Here is a 17037-nt window from a genome sequence, read left to right on the forward strand (position 1 = left end):
ACAGCACCTGTGACCATGAGGGTGGGCCCGACAGCTAAGAGGCCTAGAATCTAGTGTGGTCTCTGACCTGCAGCGTAGAGGTTAGCCGGCCATAAAGCACATGTGACATCTCCCTTAAGGATGGGTGATGAGTTCTAGGGAGAATCTGGGATAACCATTCTGGGGAATTTGGGTGAGGACTGCCTCTACAGCAAAAGATGGGTGAGCTCCACATCCACAGAGAAGCACAAAGGTCATTAACAAATCCCACTCCCAGCCCTCTGGGCAGGAAAACAGGTGTTTTATCTCCTCCGAAGAGAAGAGGCTCCTGTGTGTTTAACATTCCTGGGTTTTCTTAATGCTTCTCTGTGTGTACAGGGACCTCTGTGCCCCTAACAGATCATCAAGAAGACCAAAGAAAACAAGTGATGATGAAGATGTGGAGAAAAGGGTATCCCAGAAGACAGTGGCAGAACTGTAACTTACTATAGTCATGGAAATCAACATGGCATTCTCACAAAAATCTAGAAATAAAACCTATCGTATGATCAGATTCACTTACCTCTGAGCACATATGCAAAGGAGACACGTTTAGCACCTCAAAGACATCTGTGTCCCAAGTTCACCACAGCACTACTTAGAATGTAATAGCCAAAGTATGGAATAAGCAGAAATGACTTGTTCAGTAAGTGGATCAGGAAAATGCAATAACCTAACAGTGCAGTGCAGCTCAGCATAAAGAGGTGAGACCCAGCCATTGCCATTTGTACCTACGGTAATAACATGGCAACAGCCCCCTGCTGTGACCCTGTCAGTCTATTTTCCACACAGCAGTGAGATCAGCTTCTCACAATGAATGGTTATGTTGCAGCTCTGCTTCAAAGATTTCCCACTGTCCCTGTGTGAGTGAATCCTTGTGTAGGTCTTGCTGTTCTCAACCTCATCTCCTGCCTGAGCTCTCCAGTTTTCAGGGATGTTGATTTGAGGACTTTGAAATTGCTCCGCTTGAAGCCTGTAGATCACAGGTTGAGTATCTTCTGCTCTGCATCCCTACATTCTGTATGAAGGCTTCCTTCCTCAAGCACAGATGCTGTGCTTTCTCAAGATTTATCAACAAGGATTCATTTTTATTCATCCTCAATAACATCAATTGTAGCTAGGCTAGAAATGGAATGCAGATATTTATGAAGTTTAGAGTTGGGCCATGACTCACCTTCCTCCTGTATAGGATGTATTCATTATAGAGCCTCAAGTTGGTGTCAAATGAAGAAAATTTCCCCAGTAACTCTCAGCTATACTGTATTGCCTTCTTCTTGACACAGAGAATCCAGTGAGGCTTTGCCCAGGTTCTATAGGGCAAAAACACTTCTGCTGTTTAAATAAACCTTCCTGTTTATTGAATAAATATCAGCGTCTGTATGATTCACGGACCTCTGTTTGAGCCAGGGTAGATACGGAGTCTCGATGCTTACAACGAGTCTGATTTATGAGACTGTTTTATGAGACTAGATCATATTCTCCTTCCCTCTTCCAGGCATAAAGTACTGGCAGGGAAGGGGAATGAGATGGGAACGCAGTGGTTATTTCATGGCGGGAGGACAGGCCCCTCCCTCGCCTCCCTGCACACCATTCTGGCTGCATCTCTCACAAAAGTGCCGCTAATGTGCTGCAGGCCATCACTTGACTCTGGACCAAATCCTTCATCACAGGAGCACAATTGTAGAGCCTTGTTGCTTGGGTATTTGCCCCATGCCAATCCCTTTGGAGGCAGAGCGCTGGTGAGAAAGCCAAGCCTGGTGGTTTGCTGCACTCCCGCCCTGGGAGACTGAAGGGTTGTTGCCACACCGGACTGTGAAAAAGCCAGCCATCTCCATGCTAGCTCTTCTCTTGGCTCTTTATCTCACTGCGTCCTCGTTAGACAGCTCTAACAACAACACCCTGCTCACATGAGCTGAGAAGAGAGAAAGCTTCTCTGGTACTTCAGGCTATCCCACCAGCTCCCTTTCCCGTGTATTGACTGGTGTGGAAGCAGAAGCCAAGCGCCTTCGGTGGCCTTCTGTTCAGGGAGGAGGTAAGGCCTGGGGCTGGGGATGCTCTGGGTTCATTCTGTGATATACAAAAAGGGTATTGCCTGTGAAAGCCAGCCAGCCATTTAGCACCTTCATTGCATGTACTTGGATCTCTAAACTCAATACATCCTGGCTCTGAGATTAAAAGCACAAAATGGGATAACTTCCTCAAAGGGTGCCGCAGGGTGTTGAATTTTCCAACACAGCATGTTTTCTTGATTACAGAGTAAGAGTCCTTACTAGTGAACCCAAAGCAGCAGCAGCCCACACTGCATGAGAAAGGAGAAATTAAGGGTGATTTCCACAGACCTTCTAGCTGCCTCTGTGGCATGCAAAGGGACTGTTTAGTGAGGGAAAGGGACACAAAAGTAATTGGTTTATAACCAACTTTGTGGAAATTAAGAGTTTGACTTGTGGCTCTTGTGTATCTCCATGGTATGAATACCCCCACTGGACCAATTTCAAGCTACGTATTTGAGGCCACTGCGCATGGCATTGGGAAGAGATTAATGATAACAGCCCCAGCTGGTGCCTGCATGTCAGAGGGTCAGCCCAGTGGCCTATCCACAGAGCCAGACTGTTGTTTCCAGGGTTTGCAACATGAATAGCTTAATGTTGCTGTACCTTGTTATTCATCTGAGCAGAACCCTGGCTGGGCTGAGCAGCTTTTAGGAAGCTGATAGCCAGGAGCAAGTATTGAGCTATGCTGAGGCTGTCGACACTAGAAAGCTGATAAAGTGAATCCCCGATAGACCCATTGTCTCAGCATTTTATTGTTCTTTCTCTTCCCAGACGAGGGCAATTGTTTTACTGATCTTGTGTTCTGGAGAAGTGGTGCCGCCAGGGCCTTGCTCCAGGCTCAGAGCATTTGGAGTAGCTGCACTGATCCAGGTTTCCAGGCCAGGAGGAAAAGCTGAGCCTCTGTGTTCTTAGAGACAATCGCCTAAGTTGTCTTCCTCCTATTTGCCTGGAATTGTTGGTAGAGCCCAGAAGAAATGTCCATATGTCTCGCCCCAGCCCTTCTGAGTCCAGGGCCAGGCTCCTTCCATTGCAACGGAGTCTGTAGCCCCATGCACATGTGTGTTCTGCCCATAGCTGCAGAACAGATCCGCTTGTCTGGCTATGACTTTCAGAAGACTGCCAGAGCATCCAGCAGCAACAATGACCCTCTGGGGTCATCTCTGAAAGCAGAACCTCCTCCCCTCTCTTTCTATGCAGGTACCTCTCTTTCTGCCATCACCACTAGGGTTTTGCTAGCCCCTTAATCTCCTGTCGACTGACTGATCCCGGGGCTATTGGTCTGTCCAACGACTAATAGCCCTGAGGGCTCTCACGGGAATGAAGAGACCTAGACTTGTGAGCTTACACTTCTTAAACTAACTACTCAAACTCTGAGCTCCAAATATTCTCACCTAAAAGAAACTAATCTTAGGATGCTCACACAGGGATGCTACAGGAAGTTTAGTGTACGTGAAAGTCCTCTGTAAAGAATGATTTTGATATTTAAGGAAGGTTTCCACTTCATCAATGTCCCCTTTGTGCATTTCTGTTAACTTTCATTCCTTAGGCAAATTTCCTCAAAGCCACATGGTCCGATTTGCTCTGGGGAGCTGCGTCTCAAGGGAATATCCATTCATTCATCACAGCAGTCCCATGTACAAAGCTCAGACTTTGTGAGGAATCCCGTAAGAGGACTGATAAGGGAAATGGTGTAAAGTGATGACCATTGTGTGTCCTTGCTGTAAATCAGGGGGAGTGTGCTGTCTGAAAATTCCTTGGCTCCAGGCATATTTTATTTGAGCTGGGAGTTTCATTTTGTTAGCAAATGACTCATTAGAGCCACAGCTGGGGAAATGGAGCAGACTTTCAGTTTTCACAGGGGCTTCTTTCCTTGTGGCTTAGAAGAGTAGCCAAGGGAAAAAAGTTGTCCAAACCACTGAAATTTAAGGTCATTCTGGGAGAACAGAGCCTCAGACCATGGTGGAGACTGAAGGGAAAGACTCCCATTAAAACCGTATTGATTATTAATTAATCAATAGCTGTTTGGAATCTCTCCCTCTTTAAATTGCAGCTAAAAAATATCATAATGTATGTTTAGCTGTCCAAGGATCAAAATGCTTCATTCTGGAGACATCTGAGCCTTGAGAGACAGTGAGGCACATTCCCACTGTGGATTCTGAAAAGGCCCTGGACAGCAAGGGTACCAGTCCAAGGACTCTGAATCTTGAGAGACTTAAATCCATGACATAAGTAGATTCTATCTGTGGCGTGATCTTGGCTTAGTCCTGCTTTTTGGACAACTATGGCTTCTGCTGCTTTGACAACTTCTCCATAGATTCCAGGAGTTTCTCTCTGTCCTCCCAATAAGTTCTTTTATTATTTTTAGTTGATCTTGGAAAATTGTCACTGTATGTGATTATCAAGTACAGAGGGATGTCACGTGTACACATGTGATTGCCTCAATTTATCTGTCACCGTCAATATTATCACTTACTCCTCCCGTTTTACTGCAACACTTATTCCAACTATTTTACCTTTGGTCAACATCTTTCCACTCCTTCTACTCCCTAACTTCTGGTAACTACCATCTAGGAGCTCGGCTTTTTCAGATTTCAAATGTAAACAAAGACATGTGATGCTTGTCTTCATAGGCTTGAGGAGCTTTGGTTAGTGCTGCTCTTCAGTTGCTTGCTGCAAATGCCAGGCTTTTTCCTTACCCCAGCTGAATCTCATTCCAGTGTGTGTGTCTACAGACCAGCATTTTCTTGACCCCTTCCTGAGTTTGACACACACTTAGATTACACCTGTGACTTAATTCTTGTGAACAATGCTTCAGTAAATATGGCATGCAGATACCTCTTCTTCTGAATTTGTGTGCACAGAAAACCTGCTCTTTAGGCTTTAAACAGGTAAGCTTATCAGTAATACTTTGTTATTGTACCTTGCTTTGCTGAGTTATTATGGCATACAACTTTTAGAAACAATTCCTAAAAAGGACTGTGCAAGCATAAGGCTCTGAGTTGAGCCCCAGCACCATGTAAAAACACCAGCTGTAGAGATTCATGCCTCTACTGCTAGCACTGTGGAGTCAAAAACAGGAGGATCCCGGAGATCTGAGGCCAGCCAGTGAGAACTGATGAGCTCCAGATTTAGTGAGACACCCTTTCTCAAAAAGTAAGACGGACATTGATCAAGGAAGTAACCTGAAATCAACCTTGGTCTCTACATGCCACACATGCACACACATGTGAATACTCATACATGCACACACACACACATACACACACACACACACACACACACACACACACACACATGGAATAATTCTTTCACAGTCTGAATTTATTGGAGTTAAAACTTCCCATAAATTGCCTCTGTGAATTCCCCCCACCACTTACTTCTTTGAAGTGACATGGCAACTTCAACAAGCACTTTTGACCTTGGCTCACATACTGTTCTCTTGGACAAAAAAACAAAAAACAAAAAACAAAAACAAAAAAACCCCTGCTTCAACTTGGGCTGATTTTTTTCTCCAACTAGATTCTAAATACAGAAGAGACAGCCACCTAAATGACATTTTTGACATGTGTAGTAGGTGGCTAATAATCTCTATATAAATTTAGAATGTTATTTTCTTCCAAATTAAAAATATATCTTACCTACTCCTAGAGCCACTCAGTACAAAGGTTTGTGATTTTCTTGGAACTCCCTGTAAGCCCTGAGAGGCAGTGATGGTAATAAAACTTTCTTCTATTCATGTCAATCATCAGCTAGTATTTATAGAGCACTTACAAGGGCCATGCACTTTTAGTACATGGAAGATGGCATGTGGGTGTCTGGGAGAATGAAGGGAAGAGGGATGCCACTTTTCTGGGAGAAACACACACATCTTCTTTCATGCAATCTGCAGGAGGAAGCATGAGGCAGCTTGAGCTGCATGTAAGAATGGTTCAAAATTTCTTTGTGACTCCAGTGAAACAGTCGATCCTTCTCAGATACCTCCAAATGCAAGTTCTATATCAAATGCTTAGTGTTCAGCCTTGAGGCCAAGAAGGTGGATTTTGAGATAATTTTGGCCAATTTCCTCCACTCCACCTACAACCAAAGCCAAGTCTTCACATGTTTTGTGAGTTGCAAAATGCAAGTGCTCTATGACAGTCTGTTGCTTTTCCAGCCACAGAAACCTAAAACCGAAACCTTAGGCTGGAAATAGAAGCGTCTGGGAGGAAACTGCATCAACCCATGGGGCCCAATTTTCCTATCTGGTGGTTGTAAAAGGGGAACTTTGCAAAGTAGTCTTCCTGGCTTAGATTTACCTACGTAACTTCATGTAGTCATTTTCATGACAGGGAAAAGGGATGGGTTTGGAAGTGCCAGGACTGTTTATGTTTGAAAAGGGATACATATTGGTCAGTTTGCCATGACTGTAGCAAATGCCTGAGATACTCACACAAAAAAATAAAGTTTATTTTTGGCTCAGGCTCTGGAGGTTCCAGCTCATGTGTGATTGATCCCACTGTGTTTGGGCCCATGATGGAGCGGTAGCTCATGAGGTAGAGCTAACCCCACTCATTTTATGGCAAGTGAGGTAACAAAGAAGGAAAGAGGGGGCAGGAGCCCTATAATCCCATCAGGAGGATGCCTTCAGTGACTCAAAGAATTCGAAGAAGGGCCCATCTCTGAAAGGCTTCATCAGTTCCCTGCAGTGCTATTCTGGAGAGCAAACTTTTAATTCATGGATCTTTGGAGCGATTAGTCAAAACCCAAACTAATAGTTGGAGGACCAGGAATGGAGAGTCAGAGTCCAAGGAATTTAAACAGAAAAATGATATGTGAGGGAGAGAATCTGCGAGGATGCATTTAGAGAGCAGAGATGAGGCTAGGTTTATGTCAAGAGCTAGAGGCCTTGCTTAAAGGCCAGAACACCATCTGATAGTTGATTTAGCAAAGAAACTTCACTGATGATATAAGTGTACTCTGTGATAAAGAAGAGAAGGTTATCAATTTCAAAATTAATTCCTCTAGGCTGGAGGAGGTTCTGTACTCCTGTAATCTCAGCACTTGAGAGGCTGAGGTGTTATAAACTGGTGTTTAAAGCCATCCTGGGTTACAGAACACCAACAAACCCTTCTGGTGAGCTCTTCCTGTTAAGGTTAGCATCATTGTTAATAACACACCTGGCTGTACTTAGCCGGCTGGAGTATGAAGGTAGTAATGATGCTTTATTTCCAGAGCGACTGGCAGCACTCTGCGTGGACAGAGGTGTGCTGTGTCAGACTCTCTAGAGGCCAGGATCAGACTGCTTTTCTCCTCATTCTACTATTAAGAGCAATGGTTTGTTGGTTTGTGCTTCACGTGTAGGCGTGGTGGTGAGAAATAGTAGGATTGGATATTTTCCAAAATCTGCAACATCTGGTTACACACCAGAACTTTTAATTTAAATAATTTAGTTACAAAAATGGAGCATGGGGTGAGAGAACAGCTCTGGCGACCCATGTGGATACCACAATATTTAGTGGAAGAGACGCTTCTCTTTTACCCTCTGTAAATTGAAGAAGAAAAAAAAAAAACAGTCAAAGGAATTGAGGTAAAAATGCTCTTGCTGTGTTCCTGGAGCCATACAAAGTCTCAAACAGCAGAGATAAAATTGTGCAGTTGAGCACAAGAGTCCCTTGAGAACAGCCCACTTAGCCTGGTGACAAGCGCAGGTCAGAGAGAAGCAACAGGAGCAGAAGAGGTTGCCACACAACTGCTGCCCTTTCTGGAGTCACCCTCATGGACAATTTCTTGTATGCCATCCTTGCATTTGATCGATCATGGCAGAACATCAGAGGACGGAAAAACTCACCCGTTGGGATGCTGCTTCTTCTGTTTTCTGCTTCTTGCTAGTTTCGGGGCTGTATTAGCCACTTGTTTCCTTGGTCCTTGGTTTTCTAATCTTTAAAGAGCTAGTTAGTGAGGAACTGCATGAGATAAAGTAGATGAGCTATTTGAGGCAGCATTTGCCACACACAGAGTTTAATACAATATGAGAAATGGTGGTTATGGAGACCTTGAGGTTGGCTCTACAAGCTCTCAGCACAAAGGAGATTTATTTGCTCCAGAGGGACAAAGGGCAGGGAATAAGAGACAAAGACAAGAGATGGAGGACAAGAAAGAAGGGGAAGGGAACAAAGGAGAGGGAAAAGGGATATTTGTCCAGAGGGGGACAAAGAACTGCCTCTGGACTGGAAGAAGACAGATGTGGCACACAGGAAAATGGCAGTTTATAAAGGGACAAGGGGAAACCCCATGCTAGGATGAGGTGTTTGATTTGAATTGGGCATGTTAAGTAGGTGAGCCAAAAGGGCTTTTTTTTTTTTTTTTTTGATTGACTGCTGGACTTCAATACTTTGATAGTTGGACCTTGATAGTCAGCCTCAGGAGGAGGAAATGGCTAAATAATGGACTAGACCTTGAGAGCTAGCTTTAGGGATGTAATCTAACAGTTTTTAGCAAGGCAGAGGGAATGGAGGAAGGGCAAGGCCTGCCAGAGCTATGTTTGCCATGTTCGAGTCTACTAGAGCCCCTTCAGTCATCATCCTTCATGAGAAGGCTTGAGAAGACTGGGTCTTGCCTTCCTTTCAGCCCTGGGTATAACAAACCCTGTCTCCATGGAGAGGACCACTACTGTCCATGCTTCTACATATGTTTTCTCAGCTCTGCAGGAAGCATTTAAACCTTATGGCTTTGTCTTCCTCAAACCATAACTGACCGGCACATAGTACATACTCAATGAGAGTTCCTGCTACCCCTTAGGTTCTCTGCTAGCTGACTGAAAATGAATGGTGATGGGGAGGATGGAAACCAGAGACCTTTCTTAATGGAGAGAATGTTCCAATTCAGCATCTTTTTCTTGTTTTGACTTTACAGCAAGTAAGAGAGCAGACACACCGGGTTTTATTTAAGCATCGTTGATTGACTTAACAAACCAGGTCTGGGCTGTGTGTGCTTTCAGAGAGCAAGGCGGAAAAACTACCTGAGTTAGGGGTGACTAAGAAAAAGAGGTCCCATTTTGCTGAAACATGGTGTGGTTTCCCATCACCTGTCACCTATTTGAGAGGACGGAGTTCCTCACCTCCCACACATGTACTTGAGCCTACAGTTTGTGTGTGTGTGTGTGTGTGTGAGCTATGGTGTCTCACTATACTTCATTTTTTTTTTTTTTTTACCCAACTTTAACTTGATCTGTAGATTTTCTTCTCTGTCATAAAAACTCCCTTCATTTGCAAACTTATCCACCGAGCTCACAGAAGGGTGCTTCAGGATTCTGTTTCTAAAGGGAACAACCAATGGTTTGACCAAAGCCTAGAAAATATGGCTGCTTTGCAGTCCAGTAAAGCCAGTGTTTCCTAGGGCCAGGGCCCTATCCTGAGAGCATGCTCTGACACTCACTCTGTGGTAAGGGGCTGGTTGTTCATAACCCTTGTTGGAACCAGTTGTTTTTACTTCTCCTTGGGAACGTGGGGAATACATAAGCACTGGCAGACCTTCTGGAAGGTCAGCAGTAAAATAGAGCTCTGAGCGTAGTGAACCTTTAGCAGCGCTGTAAAGAACAGCACCGTCAGCATCTCAGGTTAAAGAAAATCCTCCTTTCACTGGAGTTAATTATCTACTACATGCATGTAGTGTGATGGAGTTGGTAAGATGGCTCAGTAAGTAAAAGTGCTCCCCGCATGAGCCTTGAGACTCAGGCTCCATCCTGAGGACCCATGGTGACAACACTTTTCGGAACAGATATAAATTACATTTGCTATACAAGCAGCCTTAGGACTGGAGTCACTGAATCAACAGGTTTGAATTGTGGGGCCTGATATATATCCTTATGTTTTTTTAATGAAGAAGAGAAAGGAATCGAGGAGGGAGAGGAAGAGAGGAAATGAGATCTGAACTTCGAACTTGTCTCGTGGCACTGATTGAAAGGACAGAAGTTTCTGTCGGACCCTCCAGCCTCTCTCAGGTGATTCCTTCCTGACCTCAGCTTCCCCAGGCCATTGACAATAGCTATCCTGAGCCAGCAGTAATGTTCTTCCTCCTCTCTCCTAGTGGATCCCTCAGCATTCCCAAACCCCTGGAAGTCATGTCTGAAATGTAACTTCTGTAGATGCAAAAGCTTTGAAGCAATTTAGAAAAACTGTTTTCTGCCACATGGCGGGATAATTGTGATTTTACATAAGAATCTCTAATTCTTTGCCTGTGGAAACCATGTTGGTACAGAAGTCTCCTGGAATGGCCCTCTTTAGGCTGTTCTTTTAATGAACTCGCATCAATCTTATCAACTGTCTGATGAATATAGAGTTTGTAGGTAGAATGTCAACCAAACCATGATGTTATAAACAGCAGTGTGATGTGGGAGCAGCCACAAAGGTAAGTGTCCACCAGAGGCTGGGCTTCAGTTCTGGGTAACTGTCTGTTTTGAGAAAGTCTTTGCATTTTGTGGTGCTGGGGGTGGAACCCAGAGCCTTGCACACTACAAACAAGCTCTTTACTACTGTGTGACAACTATAGACCAATAAGTAATGTGTAAAGGCTGCCATAGGCCTTGTGACCATGCTAATGGTCTGGGCTTTGACCTTAAGCTTGAATATAGTGTCCTATGTCAAAGCCAAGTGAGAATCTCCACTAGGGAAACTGCCTTTGAGTTCCATTTTAAAAAATTTATTTTATTCACTTTACATCCTGACTGCAGCCTCCCTTCCTTTCCTCCCCAGCTCTCCTTTCTCCTTCTCCTCAGTGAAGGGAGAGGTTCTCCATGTGCCCTGGCATGTTAAGGTGCTACAAAACTAGGTGTATCCCAGTCAGGGCAGCCTGGTTATTACGGGATCCAAAGAGAGGCATCAGAATTAGAGAAGGCCCTCGATCCAGTTGTTGGGGGATTCACATGGAAGCCAGGCTGCACATCTGCTATATATGTGCAGGGCGCCTAGGACCAGTCCATACACATTCTTTGGTTGGTGGTTCAGTCTCTGTGAGCCCCCATGGGCCCAGGTTAGTTGACTCTGTAGGTCTTCTTGTGGAGTCCTTGACCCCTCTGGCTCCCTCAATCATTCCCCCAACTCTTCCGTAGGACTTCCTGAGCTCTGTCTAATGTCTGGCTGTGGGTCTCCGCATCTGTGTCTATTGGCTGCTGGATGAAGCCTCTCAGAGGAGTTATGCTCTGCTCCTGTCTATAAGCACAGCAGAGTAATGATAGTGTCAGGGATTTCATGTAAGCCAGAAAGATCTCCAATACGCTTGGCCCATTTTCCCTAGGTGTCACTGTAGGTGTTACTTCTTAATCATAAAGAGAGGGGGGAGTTAGGCATCAGAAGGAAAGGATAGCCTTGTTGTTCAGTAAACCAGCTCACCAAACCAACCCCTAGGCAATAGCAACAAAACACAAACTAACTCAAACCAAAGAAAATAACAACAAATTTAGCCTCTGAAGGGTCCTTTCCAGATGGGCAGCTACCTGCTGCACCATGCTCGCTGCCAGGTGATTCTCATGATGCTCAAAGAGAGCTGCAATGGGGGGGGCACCCAGCAAGTCCTCTGCCAGTCTGAGGGCCCAGGCAGTGTGACTGCGTGCAAAGGAAGCACAGATCCCTGCAGCCTCTTTCTCTCTGCTGCTGTTTCTGGTACTGAAGGAGAGGACAGGCTGGGATTAAAAGATGCAGAAGGAGCACAGTGTGTGCAGGGCCTCACCAAAGTGCAAAGGCAGCCCAGGAGAACAAGCACCCCAGTGAGGGTGGTGCACATTCAGATCCCCTCTTGGTGCCCCACACCCCTCTTCTCCCTTTGCCACTGGAGACAATGTTTGATCAACCGTGAATTTGCCAAGAATGAGGGACAGGAGGGGACTGTGTAGGAGATAATGCATGGAAAGGCATTCCTGGGGGTGTTCCTATCACCAATCAGCTGGACGCAATGTCTGTGTTGATTGCTGATCGATCCCCAGAGCCCGAGGTTTGGACCTTTATAAGCCAAGGAAGAAGAGCTTGGTTTATTAATCCAGCTCAAGACCTGAGCCAGAAGATCTCCCAGCACCTTCCTTCATCTGACTCTGGTTCTTCTCTGACTTCTGACCTGGAAGAGACTCCGTCACTGTCAAATTACCGAATTTATCCAGAAGAAAGCATTTTAGGTCTTTGCTTTTTACGTCAAATGTCGCAATCCTGACAGTACTACAGCCAACTGTGCCTTTAGGTTTGTCCCACGTGTGAATACTTTTTATAGGAGTTTGGAAGGCTGTGCGTCATCTGATGATTTCGTGGCACTTGTGGAACCCACATTTTGCCACTAATTTTACTGTCTAAATATTTGTGGATTCTGCCAATACCATCAGCTCTCTCCTATCCCACACAAACAGTGTACTTTCCGAAGCCCCTTTCTTTTCTCTGGATCCCTGCATTCTAGATTCTTTACAGGCAGCAGCGGTAGCTTTGTAGTTCATACGAGAGTTGTAGTGAGCATGGCTTTTTTGCTTTTATACTTTCAACATCGTGCTCTGGCCTCAGGATAATAAAACTACTTATGACCAAGGCGGCTCTGTCTTATCTATTAGCTTCATTGTTCCTCTACTTCTGTATTTTTTTAGTCCGCTTCTCATGCTTTTCATATACTATTTTGGGCGTTTTCCCACTGTCTAGAATGTTATCTCTTCCCTTTTCTCTCCCCCTCCCTCTAATCTTTGTGATGAGAAAGTAAAGGGTTCGTGGAACCTGACTGTAACTTCAAGGTCTGTCTCCTCCAGCCTCACCACCCAGCTGGTGCAAATCACCCTCTTGTTTTATGGTCTCTGAGAAACACTATTTCTTTGAGAATTATATCATGTTGGCAATTCTACATGTTTCTAGCATTTCACCTGACTGTAAACTCCATGGGGACAGAATGCTTCTCCAGACAGCCTGGTTCTATTGATTGCTTATTGAATGAGTGGTCAGATCCAGTGCACACTGATTTGGGCAGTTAGTGCCAGAAGGAGATCTGCCAAATGTCAGGTAAGTTATGTGTGAGGAAAAGAAAATAACATTCTACGGGTTTTCAAAATTGCTACACTAGATGAGCACATCAAGGATCTTTTCCTTTCCAGTTTTTCTATATTTCCTAGGCAGAAAAATGGCAAAGCATTGAGGAGAGTGAGACTTGGGAGAAATGTACTGGATTGGATTTCTCACCACTCTCTCTAGTGAACCCTGGCAGAAGCTTTCAGTAGAGGAAGAGAAGCCAGCGTTGGAACCAGCTCACTGAGAGGCAGTTGGGAGGCAAAGAAACAGCAGTGAATATAGATCCCCCTTTGGGTGCTTGTGGGCCAAAATGAACAGGAGAAATGGAACAGCTGATTCGGAAAAGTAGCAGAATCAATAGAAGATGGCTTCGCCGAGTGAAAAACTTTGCAATAAGAATGACAGACAGAACTGGAGGGGATGAAGGGGAAGGCAGAAGGCAGTGGGAAAAGCTCAGGCAGGCTTATGAGCAGGAAAGTGAGGAAGAAGGTAGCGCCAGCCTGCACTCTGCAAATATCTTTGAATTAGTAAGGATCTATGGAAGTAATATATGATGAACAAGACACATCAACAAGATGCGGTGCCTGTGAGCACTCTGGTCCCATCTCAAGGGGTCCTGAGCAGCCAGCTGCCAGGCATGCACCCAGAGGCAGGAAAGTGGAGATGTTTATAGGAGGGAATTTGGTCTCAGGCAGTTGGCTTATTCTATAAGCTCTCTCTACTTTTCAGATGTGACAACTCATTTAAACAAATGCCAAGCCAGGAGCTGGAATTAAGTCCATTGCTAAACTCCTGATAACATGCATCCACATCTTAATTCTTATCCGGTATTTAGCAGTTATATGGATATGCAAGCCACAGGTGTAATCCACCCATTTGATGCATACTGCTCAGTTTCTTTCAGGAGATTCACAGATATTTAGCCATGATCAGAGACAATCCAAAAACAGTTCAAATACTCAAAAGAAACTCCCAGGCTACACCTTAAGCACCACCACACTATTTTCTGTCTGCTGATGTACCTGTTCATGTGCATGTATTCATATTATGCTACAGGATTATTTTCCTGTCTGTCTCTCTGTATGTAGATGACTTTTGTCTTCTTTGGGCAGCACATATAATTTAAAGTGAAGAAGTAAAGATAAAAAGAATTTGGAAGCTTGTGAAAGCTTTTGAAAGGAAAGCCAGGTTGTGTTAAGGAGAGTAGAAGATGGAAAACAGAAGAAGACCTGCAGCTGGAATAGAAAAGGAGCCATCTATCCTTGTCCCTGGTTTTTGTTTGACAGCAACAAAGCCCAGAAAGGCTTTTTTTTTTTTTTAAATTATGTAAACTTCCTGTAACTACCAGATGGGGCTGATTCTCAATCTAGTGTGATCGCATGCTTCAAGGTCGAAGGTGAGAGAGATTTCTGTAGCGTCGGTGAGACACGGAGCACTTAAAAGGTTGTTCATGCGGCAAACTCCTAGCGGAGGCTGGAAAAGGGGCAGGGCCAATTCAAGTGGGAAGACTGGGAGAGGGGCGGGGCAAACTCAAGTAGGAAGGATGGGAGAGGGCGGAGGAGATGGTTAGGCGACTGAGGTGCTTGTCACAGATCGTGAAGACCGGAGTTGATCCCAGGCGCTACTGTAAAAGCCGCAGTGACACACTCCTGCAACCGTGCTGCTGGGGAGGCAGAGACAGGAGGGTCTTCGGGGCCTGCTGGCCAGTCTAAGCTAACCAGCAAGCTCCAGATTCAATAAGAGAACCTGTCTCAAGAAATAAGGTGGGGCACACCCACCCTCCCGCTGCCGCGAGCGCGCTCAGACTCCTGGGAGTTGTAGTGGCAACTCAGTCTAGGCCGGAACCATGACGGTGACCAAAGAGCTCTTACAAATGGACCCGTACGCGCTTCTAGGCATTGAGGAGAAGGCGGCAGACAAAGACGCGAGGAAGGCATACAGGCAAAAAGCGCTGTCCTGCCACCCAGACAAGAATCCAGAGAACCCTAAAGCAGCTCAACTCTTCTACCAGCTTTCCCAGGCCTTGGAGGTACTGACTGAGGCTGCCGCCAGGGCTGCTTATGACAAGGTGAGGAAAGCCAAGAAGCAGGCAGCAGAGAGGACCCAGAGACTAGACGAGAAAAGGAAGAAAGTGAAGCTTGACCTGGAGGCCCGGGAGCAGCAGGCCCAGGCCCAGGGGAGTGAGGAAGAAGAGGAGAGCCGGAGCACTACAACACTGGAGCAGGAGATTGCACGCCTTCGAGAAGAGGGTTCCCGTCAGTTGGAGGAGCAGCAAAGGCTGGTCCAGGAGCAGATCCGCCAGGACCGAGAACAGAGGCTGAGAGGAAGAACAGAAAATATGGAAGGCAAAGGAACCCCCAAACTAAAGCTAAAGTGGAAGTGCAAGGGGGAGGATGAATCCCAAGGCGGCTACTCCAGAGATGTCCTCCTGAGGCTCTTACAAAAGTATGGGGAGGTGCTCAACCTGGTGCTGTCCAGAAAAAAGGCAGGCAACGCCATAGTGGAGTTTGCAACTGTCAGGGCTGCGGAGCTGGCTGTCAGAAATGAAGTGGGCCTGGTGGACAACCCTCTGAAGATTTCCTGGTTGGAGGGACAGCCCCAGGGCATGATGGACCCCAGCCAAGCCGGGCTGTCAAAGGGCTCAGTGCTGTCAGAAAGGGACTGTGAGAGTCTCGTCGCGATGCGCATGCGTCAGGCAGCTGACCGCCAGCAGCTGATTGCCTAGCTAGACGCAGCAGGAAGATGAGGATCAGTCCACATAGCTCCGGCTCCAGCCTTCCCACTCCGTACTCTTTTCTGAATCATAACATAACCAATAAACTTAAAAAAAATACACACACAACCCCCCCAAACAAACAAACAAACAAACAAACAAAAGAAAGAAGGTGGGGGAGGTGTTTGAAGAAGACATCTGATGTTGCCTCAGCCTGGCTTTTATACACGTGCACACACGTGTGTGTATACCCACACAGACTCACACACACAGACCACACAAAGAAGGCCTGGAGACTAAAGCAGGGGCAAAGGTGGAGTTGCCGTTTATTACTCTGGTGTCGCTGGCCAGATCCGGCCATCCGAGGCAAGCCCTGCCGTTTCTGCCTCTACATATCTCTGAGAGTGATTTTGCCTCTTCTTAGGGCTCCTCAGTGGTGGGAAAAACCCATCTCCTGGCCTCCTGCTTCAGCTGCTGTTTATTTCCTTAGAGGAGAAGACATCCCTCAGCACTCTGTAAAAAACAAAAACAACAAAACAAAACACTCTGGATAGACTACAAACCACGTGAGGAATTATTTGTAGCAAGAGGGACTACTGTGTTTAATATAAGTATTTGAAATCAGGTTACAAAGAAGCCAAGGAATCACATCTAATCTGGGATATGGAAAGATAAGAGGCTTAGAAGTATTCAAGTATTTTATGTTTGAATGGGAGAAAAGAAAGCTGCAAATTGAAAAAAACCGACTCACAAGTTTTTTGACTTCACATCCCAAGAATTTTTTCCCTCTAACTGAAAACAAGATCTGGTAGGAAATTTTGTATTATTTAAATTTTATCACAAATATATATGTGTATATATATATATATATATATAATTTTAAAATGTATATATTGGGGTTGGAGATCTAGATGGATCAAGGGTTGAGAAAGCCTGGGTGCTGGTGTGAGTTCCAGGTTCAATTCCTGACTGAGAGAGTGACTCGGGAGTGTGAACCCTGTCAGAAGGATGGGTGGAAGCTTTTCCCACAAAGAAAGAAACCTATCTGGTCATAGCCAAAAAGATTCTGGAAGACATTTTTCCTCGGTTCGGTATTCCAAGGGTAATTGGGTCAGACAATGGGCCGGACTTTGTTGCTCAGGTAAGTCAGGAGGTGGCCAGGTTTCTGGGGCTCGATTGGAAATTTCACTGTTTATAGACCCCAAAGTTCAGGACAGGTAGAAAGAATGAATAGAACTCTAAAAGAGACTCA

At 45.4% G+C, this 17037-nt stretch overlaps 1 protein-coding gene across 1 annotated transcript; it reads left to right on the forward strand.

The window, feature by feature from the left end:
• Positions 1–14918: 14918 nt before the first annotated feature.
• LOC129667130 (dnaJ homolog subfamily C member 17-like) lies at positions 14919–15797 on the forward strand. The gene has a single exon (XM_055594616.1). It carries the CDS (start codon positions 14919–14921, stop codon positions 15795–15797), a length of 879 nt encoding a protein of 292 aa, XP_055450591.1.
• The last annotated feature ends 1240 nt before the right edge of the window (positions 15798–17037 follow it).

This window comes from Psammomys obesus, unplaced genomic scaffold, assembly GCF_907164565.1.
Source record: "Psammomys obesus unplaced genomic scaffold, mPsaObe1.curated_primary_1811, whole genome shotgun sequence".
Lineage (NCBI taxonomy): Eukaryota > Metazoa > Chordata > Mammalia > Rodentia > Muridae > Psammomys > Psammomys obesus.

Excerpts from the sequence above, each read along its gene's own strand:
- LOC129667130 (XM_055594616.1), top strand. The coding sequence starts at position 14,919 with ATGACGGTGACCAAAGAGCTCTTACAAATGGACCCGTACGCGCTTCTA.